The following is a 10820-nucleotide window of genomic DNA, read 5'->3' on the forward strand; positions in this document are numbered from 1 at the left end:
TCACAAGAGTCTGACACGCTTCATGAAGACACAAGAACTGCTGTCATGCAATGCACGTGTAACACTACTGCTGGGCAATTATTAATAATAATAATAATAATAATACTATACAAGCATGTTCAATGACTCAATACAACATCCCTTGGTGTTTGGTGTTTCCTGCTGGTGGTCAGCAGTCCTTGTTGACGACCCAGCTGGTTTCCGTTCTCGAATCCGGGTCCGGTCCGCGTCTCGCACCCTCTCCCCCTCCATGTTTGTAGAAGCAGGAGGACGGCTGTCCAGCTCAAAGAGAGAGAGAGAGAGGTCGAGGACAAAAAGGACAGTGTCCCCACCTACCTGCAGCTTTTTAAAAAAACGCACTTGGGTAATGTAAACAAACTGGTACGCCAACAACGGGGGCTCCAAATCCATTTTCAAAATCAGTTCCAAATCCCCCTTCACTTTGTCATCATTTCCAACACATTGAAAAGGAATTGAAAGTCGGATTATTCTTTTATCTGTTTATATATATATATATATATATATATATATATATATTTTCCTGTTCGTTGGTTTGAAGCTCGTTTTCTCGTTTTAAGTCGATGGTGAAGCCTGCGCTGATGTTGCCGCGGTGAGCAGCTCTGTTTAACGCGGCCTGCGCGGCCGAGCTTCTCATCAACGATGATTCACTGGAACGGATTCACGAAGGGAATTGGAATCTGGAATCTGGAATCTGGAATCTGGAATCTGGAATCTGGAATGGAGCCCCGGAATCCTGTACGCGGGTCACAGAAGAAGGAAGGCACAGCGACAAAGTAACAGCAGCATTTTTATTAGCACAGTCCAGCAGTGGCCAGGGTGGCCAGCCAGTCCTTCACTGCATGCGGCACACATTTCATCATGACTCTACCATCATCAACACGGGAGAGAGGGGAGAGGGGGAGGGAGGGGGAGAGGGAGAGAGGGAGGGGAGGGGGAGAGAGGGTACACATTTCATCATGACTCTACCATCATCAACACGGGAGAGAGGGGAGGGGGAGGGGGAGGGGAGAGGAGGGGGAGAGAGGGTACACATTTCATCATGACTCTACCATCATCAACACGGGAGAGAGGGAGAGGGGGAGAGAGGGAGGGGAGGGGGAGAGAGGGTACACATTTCATCATGACTCTACCATCATCAACACGGGAGAGAGGGGAGAGGGGGAGGGGGAGAGAGGGTACACATTTCATCATGACTCTACCATCATCAACACAGGAGAGAGGGGAGAGGGAGAGAGGGAGAGGAGGGGGAGAGGGTACACATTTCATCATGACTCTACCATCATCAACACGGGAGAGAGGGGAGAGGGGAGGGGGAGAGAGGGTACACATTTCATCATGACTCTACCATCATCAACACGGGAGAGAGGGGAGGGGGGAGAGAGGGTACACATTTCATCATGACTCTACCATCATCAACACGGGAGAGAGGGGAGAGGGAGGGGGAGGGAGAGGAGGGGGAGAGAGGGTACACATTTCATCATGACTCTACCATCATCAACACAGGAGAGAGGGGAGAGGGGGAGGGGAGAGGAGGGGGAGAGAGGGTACACATGTCATCATGACTCTACCATCATCAACACAGGGGAGGGGGAGAGAGGGTACACATTTCATCATGACTCTACCATCATCAACACGGGAGAGAGGGGAGGGAGAGGGGGAGAGGAGGGGGAGAGAGGGTACACATTTCATCATGACTCTACCATCATCAACACGGGAGAGAGGGGAGGGGAGGGGAGGGGAGGGGGAGAGAGGGTACACATTTCATCATGACTCTACCATCATCAACACAGGAGAGAGGGGAGAGGGGGAGGGGAGAGGAGGGGGAGAGAGGGTACACATGTCATCATGACTCTACCATCATCAACACAGGGGAGGGGGAGAGAGGGTACACATTTCATCATGACTCTACCATCATCAACACGGGAGAGAGGGGAGGGGAGGGGAGGGGGAGAGAGGGTACACATTTCATCATGACTCTACCATCATCAACACAGGAGAGAGGGGAGAGGGAGGGGGAGGGAGAGGAGGGGGAGAGAGGGTACACATTTCATCATGACTCTACCATCATCAACACAGGAGAGAGGGGAGAGGGGGAGGGGAGAGGAGGGGGAGAGAGGGTACACATGTCATCATGACTCTACCATCATCAATACAGGGGAGGGGGAGAGAGGGTACACATTTCATCATGACTCTACCATCATCAACACGGGAGAGAGGGGAGGGAGAGGGGGAGAGGAGGGGGAGAGAGGGTACACATTTCATCATGACTCTACCATCATCAACACGGGAGAGAGGGGAGGGGAGGGGGAGAGAGGGTACACATTTCATCATGACTCTACCATCATCAACACGGGAGAGAGGGGAGGGGGAGGGGGGGAGGGGGAGAGAGGGAGGGGAGAGGGGAGAGAGGGTACACATTTCATCATGACTCTACCATCATCAACACGGGAGAGAGGGGAGGGGGAGGGGGAGAGGAGGGGGAGAGAGGGTACACATTTCATCATGACTCTACCATCATCAACACGGGAGAGAGGGGAGGGGAGGGGAGGGGGAGAGAGGGTACACATTTCATCATGACTCTACCATCATCAACACAGGAGAGAGGGGAGGGGGAGAGAGGGAGAGGAGGGGGAGAGAGGGTACACATTTCATCATGACTCTACCATCATCAACACGGGAGAGAGGGAGAGGGGGAGAGAGGGAGGGGAGGGGGAGAGAGGGTACACATTTCATCATGACTCTACCATCATCAACACAGGAGAGAGGGGAGGGGGAGAGAGGGAGAGGAGGGGGAGAGAGGGTACACATTTCATCATGACTCTACCATCATCAACACGGGAGAGAGGGGAGGGGGGAGAGGGAGAGGAGGGGGAGAGAGGGTACACATTTCATCATGACTCTACCATCATCAACACAGGAGAGAGGGGAGGGGGAGAGAGGGAGGGGAGAGGAGGGGAAGAGAGGGTACACATTTCATCATGACTCTACCATCATCAACATGGGAGAGAGGGGAGGGGGAGGGGGAGAGAGGGTACACATTTCATCATGACTCTACCATCATCAACACGGGAGAGAGGGGGGAGGGGAGGGGAGGGGAGGGGAGGGGAGGGGAGGGGGAGAAAGGGTACACATTTCATCATGACTCTACCATCATCAACACGGGAGAGAGGGGGAGGGGGAGAGAGGGTACACATTTCATCAGGACTCTACCATCATCAACACGGGAGAGAGGGGAGGGGGAGAGAGGGTACACATTTCATCATGACTCTACCATCATCAACACAGGAGAGAGGGGAGGGGGAGAGAGGGTACACATTTCATCATGACTCTACCATCATCAACACAGGAGAGAGGGGAGGGGGAGAGAGGGTACACATTTCATCATGACTCTACCATCATCAACACGGGAGAGAGGGGAAGGGGAGGGGGAGGGGGAGGGAGAGGGAGAGAGGGAGGGGAGGGGGAGAGAGGGTACACATTTCATCATGACTCTACCATCATCAACACAGGAGAGAGGGGAGAGGGAGGGAGAGAGGGTACACATTTCATCATGACTCTACCATCATCAACACAGGAGAGAGGGGAGGGGGAGAGAGGGTACACATTTCATCATGACTCTACCATCATCAACACGGGAGAGAGGGGAAGGGGAGGGGGAGGGGGAGGGAGAGGGAGAGAGGGAGGGGAGGGGGAGAGAGGGTACACATTTCATCATGACTCTACCATCATCAACACAGGAGAGAGGGGAGAGGGAGGGAGAGAGGGTACACATTTCATCATGACTCTACCATCATCAACACAGGAGAGAGGGGAGAGGGAGAGGGGAGGGGAGAGGAGGGGGAGAGAGAGTACACATTTCATCATGACTCTACCATCATCAACACGGGAGAGAGGGGAGGGGGAGAGAGGGTACACATTTCATCATGACTCTACCATCATCAACACGGGAGAGAGGGGAAGGGGAGGGGGAGGGGGAGGGAGAGGGAGAGAGGGAGGGGAGGGGGAGAGAGGGTACACATTTAATCATGACTCTACCATCATCAACACAGGAGAGAGGGGAGAGGGAGGGAGAGAGGGTACACATTTCATCATGACTCTACCATCATCAACACAGGAGAGAGGGGAGGGGGAGAGAGGGTACACATTTCATCATGACTCTACCATCATCAACACAGGAGAGAGGGGAGGGGGAGAGAGGGTACACATTTCATCATGACTCTACCATCATCAACACGGGAGAGAGGGGAAGGGGAGGGGGAGGGGGAGGGAGAGGGGGAGGGGAGGGGGAGAGAGGGTACACATTTCATCATGACTCTACCATCATCAACACAGGAGAGAGGGGAGAGGGAGAGAGGGAGGGGAGAGGAGGGGGAGAGAGAGTACACATTTCATCATGACTCTACCATCATCAACACAGGAGAGAGGGGAGGGGGAGAGAGGGCACACATTTCATCATGACTCTACCATCATCAACACGGGAGAGAGGGGAGAGGGAGGGAGAGAGGGGGACGGAGAGAGAGAGGGGGAGAGAGAGATGGGGGGGGAGGCAAGTGACACGGCTGCTGCTAGGGCTGGGAAGACAGCATCGAATTCAATCTCTTCTGAATACTAAAACCAGCCCCAGCCTCAACTAAAGCCTGCTTTACAGTGAATTCCTTCACAAGCACTTGCATATAAAAACCAAGAGGCAAAACAAGCCATCAATAACAAAATAAACAAGAACAGGATCCTCTTTGTGTGTTTTCTGCATGTTTGGCGTGACGCGCTGCGTCAGAATCGCGTGTCCCTGTCGCTGTGACGCGTTTCCTGGGGCTCTGCGTTCACGTATGTAAACGTACTCGAGTGAAATGTCCGTACCAGGTGCTAGAAGGCCGAGCAGCACTGCGATCAATTGAAATTAAAACATTTTTTTGTTTTTTTAAAGTCTCGCTGCTAATATTATCATCTCTCCGTCTGAAACCACGTGCTTGATTTGCTAGGAGGGGGTTCCCTTTTTTTTTTTTTTTAACAAAAAAATAAAACAATGAAATAAATACACGAACAAGTATTTCCGTTGTTTGTTTTCAAACACACCTAAACATTGGGGAAGTTGGGTTATTCGAGCAAAAAAAAAAAGATTCTATATATTTACACATCGCCCCCCCCCCTCCCCCGTGTCAGCACACCCCTTGACTCTCGCACCTGCAGCCCCCCCTCCTCCTCCTCCTCCTCCTCCTCCTCCAGGGGGCTGTGACTGGAGGGGGGGGTCTCACTGAGGGAGGTGGGGCTCCGGCGCTGCCTTCTTGGAGCGTGACGGGCGGCCCCTCTTAGCCGGCGGCCGGGGCGCGGCGGGGGCCCCCTCTCCCTTCTCCCTGCCGGCCCGGCGGAGCTGCGGCTGGTCCTGCCGCCTGTCCTTGAGGTGCGAGCGCTGGTGCCTCTTGCAGTTGGTGCTGTCAGCGAAGCGCTTGCCGCACACCTTGCAGCTGTAGGGCTTCTCCCCCGTGTGGATGCGAGCGTGGCGGTTCAGCTGGGAGACCACGCAGAACACCTTCCCGCAGTGCGCGCACTCGAAGGGCCGGGCCCCGCGGTGCACCGCCAGGTGGCTCTTGAAGTACGGGTAGTGGCTGAAGATCTTCCCGCACTCGCTGCACACGTACGGCTTCTGGCCGCTGTGGAAGAGCAGGTGGTCGTCCAGGTGGCACTTCTTCTTGAACCTCAGGCCGCAGAAGCTGCACCTGTGCTGCCCCTCGTTCAGCGGCTTCCTCCCTTCTCTCTTCTTCACCTCCTCCTCCTCTTCCATTTCAGCATCTTTATCAGCTTCTCCTCCTCTTCCTCCTTGGTCCTTACCCTCCTCCTCCTCCTTCTCTTCCATTTCACCATCATCTTTATCAGCTTCTCCTCCTCTTCCTCCTTGGTCCTTACCCTCCTCCTCCTCCTTCTCTTCCATTTCAGCATCATCTTTATCAGCTTCTCCTCCTCTTCCTCCTCGGTCCTGCCCCTCCTCCTCCTCCTCCTCCTCTCTCCCCTTGCTGTTGACGCTGTCCAAGCTGGCTGCTTTAGAAGCTCCCTCCCCCTTCTTATCATTCGTCCTCCTCTGCCTCCTCCTCCTCCTCCTCCTCTCCGATCCTCCCTCCCCCTCCTCCTCCTCCTCCTCCTCCTCCTCCTGCCTCCCAGCCTCCCCGTGGACCTTCCTGTGCTCCCTGAGCTCCCGCGCATCCCAGAATATCCTGTCGCAGTCCCGGCAGCGGTGCCGCCAGCGCCCCTTGCTCTCCAGGTCGGGCCGGCCGTTGTGGAGCTGCTGGTGGATGTAGTAGTTGGCGAAGTAGCTGAAGCTCTTGCCGCACTGCCCGCAGGCGTGGCGCTTGGCCTTGTGCGTCTTGCCGTGGCGCCCCAGCTCCCTGGCGCCCGCGAAGCGTTCCCCGCAGGTCTCGCAGTGGTAGGGCAGCTCGTCCGAGAGCTGGTGGACCGACTGCTGGTGGGAAACCAGGCTGGGGAGGGAACCGAAAAGGGAGTCGCAGTCTGGGCACCTGTACAGCTCCCCATCCCCTCCTCCTGCCTTCTCAGCCCCCTTACCAGCCTTGCACTGGTGCTCCCCCATCAGGGAGGGGGTCTGGAAGCTCTCCCCGCAGCCCCTGCAGGAGTACAGCCGCAGGGAGCAGTGGGTGCGCTGGTGGGAGGTGAGGTGGGAGGCCTTGGCGAAGTTTTTGCCGCACACCTGGCACCAGAAGGGGCTGAGCCCGCGGTGGATCTTCTGGTGGTTGGTGAAGTAGGTGAAGTCCTTGAAGCTGCGTCCGCAGTCTGCGCAGCGGTAGGGGGAGGGGGAGGGGGAGGGGGAGGCAGGGGGGCGGGGGCAGGAGCAGGACTCGCGGTGCAGGGAGTAGCTGCTGCTGCCATCGCCGCGCCGGGTGAGGCACTGCCCGCAGTCTGGGCAGCTGTAGGGGTGCGGGCCGTGGCGTTCCTGGTGGAGCTTCAGGACCCACGGCGTGCTGAAACACTTCCCACAGAGCGGGCAGGCGTGGAGACCTCCCACCCCCCCTCCTCCTCCTCCCCCTCCTCCTCCCAATCCCGATACATCTTCACCTTCTCCAGCGCCAACACCTGCAGAGGCACAAAGACAGCAGCAGCAGCAGCAGGGTTACCTGAAGATGCAGGGCTTGAAACGCTGGGGTTCAGAGCTCCCCTCCATGAAGTCTACTATTATTATTATTAATATTGAAATGATCTGGAGACAGACTTCACTGAAGGGAGCTCTGAACCCCAGGACTGGGTGCAGCAGCAGCAGGAGCAGCAGCAGGGCTAGTGTGAGTTTGTAACCCTGCTCAAACTCCTGGCTCCTGATCATTTCAATATTAATAATAATAATACTAGACTTCATTGAGGGGAGCTCTGAACCCCAGGACTGGGTGCAGCAGCAGCAGCAGGGCTAGTGTGAGTTTCTAACCCTGCTCAAACTCCTGGCTCCTGATCATTTCAATAATAATAATAATAATGCTAGTCTTCATTGAGGGGAGCTCTGAACCCCAGGACTGGGTGCAGCAGCAGCAGCAGCAGCAGCAGGGCTAGTGTGAGTTTCTAACCCTGCTCAAACTCCTGGCTCCTGATCATTTCAATATTAATAATAATAATACTAGACTTCATTGAGGGGAGCTCTGAACCCCAGGACTGGGTGCAGCAGCAGCAGCAGCAGGGCTAGTGTGAGTTTGTAACCCTGCTCAAACTCCTGGCTCCTGATCATTTCAATATTAATAATAATACTAGACTTCATTGAGGGGAGCTCTGAACCCCAGGACTGGGTGCAGCAGCAGCAGGGCTGGTGTGAGTTTCTAACCCTGCTCAAACTCCTGGCTCCTGATCATTTCAATAATAATAATAATAATGCTAGTCTTCATTGAGGGGAGCTCTGAACCCCAGGACTGGGTGCAGCAGCAGCAGCAGCAGCAGGGCTAGTGTGAGTTTGTAACCCTGCTCAAACTCCTGGCTCCTGATCATTTCAATATTAATAATAATAATGCTAGTCTTCATTGAGGGGAGCTCTGAACCCCAGTTCTGGTGTTTTTACTCACTGGCGGTTGCTTGCTGGCGTAGTTCAGCCGGCTCCTCTGGCTCATCGGAAGTGTCTTGCTCTTCGTCTCTGGGGTCGGGGTCGGGGGTCGGGGTCCCCTCCTCGGTGCCCCCCCGATTCTGCACGCAGGCCTCCATCGTCAGGTCCAGGGGTTCCTGTTTGAAGCTCGCAGGTTGGGACCCCGAGTCAGACATGCCCCCTTTCGATACAGGCAGATGATTCTCTGTAACACAGAACAACAGAGTGATGATCCAGTACTGAGGATGCCTCGAAGCCAGGCCTCCTTCAGAGCCATTGCTGCTGTTAGCATTACTTGTATTTCATAAGTATGATTTTCTATTGTTGTAGAGACACTCAGTTAGCTTTAGATGTGTGCAGTGATTCTCACATAGAAGGGTACATACACCATGGCTTGAAACTCACACGAGCCCTGCTGCTGCACCCAGTCCTGGGGTTCAGAGCTCCCCTCAATGAAGTCTATTATTATTATTAATATTGAAATGATCAGGAGCCAGGAGTTTGAGCAGGGTTAGAAACTCACACTAGCCCTGCTGCTGCTGCACCCTGTCCTGGGGTTCAGAGCTCCCCTCAATGAAGTCTAGTATTATTATTAATATTGAAATGATCAGGAGCCAGGAGTTTGAGCAGGGTTAGAAACTCACACTAGCCCTGCTGCTGCTGCTGCTGCAGCACCCAGTCCTGGGGTTCAGAGCTCCCCTCAATGAAGTCTAGTATTATTATTATTAATATTGAAATGATCAGGAGCCAGGAGTTTGAGCAGGGTTACAAACTCACACTAGCCCTGCTGCTGCTGCTGCACCCAGTCCTGGGGTTCAGAGCTCCCCTCAATGAAGTCTAGTATTATTATTAATATTGAAATGATCAGGAGCCAGGAGTTTGAGCAGGGTTACAAACTCACACTAGCCCTGCTGCTGCTGCTGCTGCACCCAGTCCTGGGGTTCAGAGCTCCCCTCAATGAAGTCTAGTATTATTATTATTAATATTGAAATGATCAGGAGCCAGGAGTTTGAGCAGGGTTACAAACTCACACTAGCCCTGCTGCTGCTGCTGCACCCAGTCCTGGGGTTCAGAGCTCCCCTCAATGAAGTCTAGTATTATTATTAATATTGAAATGATCAGGAGCCAGGAGTTTGAGCAGGGTTACAAACTCACACTAGCCCTGCTGCTGCTGCACCCAGTCCTGGGGTTCAGAGCTCCCCTCAATGAAGTCTAATATTATTATTATTATTGAAATGATCAGGAGCCAGGAGTTTGAGCAGGGTTACAAACTCACACTAGCCCTGCTGCTGCTGCTGCTGCACCCAGTCCTGGGGTTCAGAGCTCCCCTCAATGAAGTGTAATATTATTATTAATATTGAAATGATCAGGAGCCAGGAGTTTGAGCAGGGTTACAAACTCACACTAGCCCTGCTGCTGCTGCTGCACCCAGTCCTGGGGTTCAGAGCTCCCCTCAATGAAGTCTAGTATTATTATTAATATTGAAATGATCAGGAGCCAGGAGTTTGAGCAGGGTTACAAACTCACACTAGCCCTGCTGCTGCTGCTGCTGCACCCAGTCCTGGGGTTCAGAGCTCCCCTCAATGAAGTGTAATATTATTATTAATATTGAAATGATCAGGAGCCAGGAGTTTGAGCAGGGTTACAAACTCACACTAGCCCTGCTGCTGCTGCTGCACCCAGTCCTGGGGTTCAGAGCTCCCCTCAATGAAGTCTAGTATTATTATTATTCGTGTCCAACATTCTCAGTTTCTTGCTGTTGGTAAAGCAGCCGCAGCGCGCTGCGGTCCGAACACAGCGCGGTACAGTCGTGACTTTACCGTGCAGATGCGCGACGGTGCTTTTTTTGTCACGCTGAATGGTTTCAGCCAGTCCCAGGACAGTAATGCGGCGCCTCGGGTTATCACAACACTGCGGTGAGATTGGACGTGTACTGATATGTTTTCAATGCACAGATTATACAGACTACCCCCTAGACCCGACACGTCCCGGACTCACTCGCGTACAAAGAGACTCGTTTTCAATTCCTTTCCTGCCCTGAATGTTAAAACAACAACATAGCCTGGAGCCTGGACTTCAAGCACAGAGACGCCGGCGGTAGCATTAATAATAATAATAATAATAATAATAATAATAATAATAATAATAATAATAATAATAATAATAACACTACGAGTGTCCGATCTTCAGTAATTCCCATGATTTCGCTTCACTGAACAGACAGATAGATAGATAGATAGATAGATAGATAGATAGATAGATAGATAGATAGATAGATAGATAGACAGATAGACAGATAGATAGATGGATAGATAGATAGATAGATAGATAGATAGATAGATATACTCACGATTTTTGCGGAATCGCTGGTTCGTGAAATAATATCTGAGCTGATTTGAGAAGACGTACAATGGGCTCGCAGTTATGACGTCACCATACTGGGCGGGCAGTGTTGTCAGGCAGTAGAGGTTGTTGCCATGCCAACCAGAGGCCCTCGAGAGAGAGTTATTATTATTATTATTATTATTATTATTATTATTATTATTATTATGATCGAGTTTATATATAAGTCACAAGGCAAAACTTGTAAGCTGAGACTGACCTATAATTTTATAACAATTCTAAATTATGAAACCCCGTCATAATCAAATCGAGGCTAGTTTATAGTGGCGTTGTATTGAAATCTTATTTTAAAGGATATTTGAAAAAAGATAAATAAATAAATAAATAAATAAAGTGA

At 52.4% G+C, this 10820-nt stretch overlaps 1 protein-coding gene across 1 annotated transcript; it reads right to left on the reverse strand.

The window, feature by feature from the left end:
* Positions 1–795: 795 nt before the first annotated feature.
* On the reverse strand, positions 796–10496 carry LOC117433834 (zinc finger protein 189-like). The gene is made up of 3 exons (XM_059019742.1): positions 10431–10496; positions 8064–8285; positions 796–7098 (listed from the first exon to the last, which is right to left on the reverse strand). Exons 2-3 carry the CDS (start codon positions 8254–8256, stop codon positions 5270–5272), a joined length of 2022 nt encoding a protein of 673 aa, XP_058875725.1. The 5' UTR covers positions 8257–8285; positions 10431–10496; the 3' UTR covers positions 796–5269.
* Positions 10497–10820: the final 324 nt, after the last annotated feature.

Source organism: Acipenser ruthenus, unplaced genomic scaffold (genome assembly GCF_902713425.1).
Source record: "Acipenser ruthenus unplaced genomic scaffold, fAciRut3.2 maternal haplotype, whole genome shotgun sequence".
NCBI classification, from domain to species: domain Eukaryota; kingdom Metazoa; phylum Chordata; class Actinopteri; order Acipenseriformes; family Acipenseridae; genus Acipenser; species Acipenser ruthenus.

What these genes read in the sequence shown, in the direction of transcription:
- LOC117433834 (XM_059019742.1), bottom strand. Translation starts at nt 8,256, where the DNA reads ATGTCTGACTCGGGGTCCCAACCTGCGAGCTTCAAACAGGAACCCCTG. An exon ending in ACGCCAGCAAGCAACCGCCA is followed by an intron (nt 7,099 to 8,063) that starts GTGAGTAAAAAC and finishes GTGCCTCTGCAG; the next exon opens with GTGTTGGCGCTGGAGAAGGT.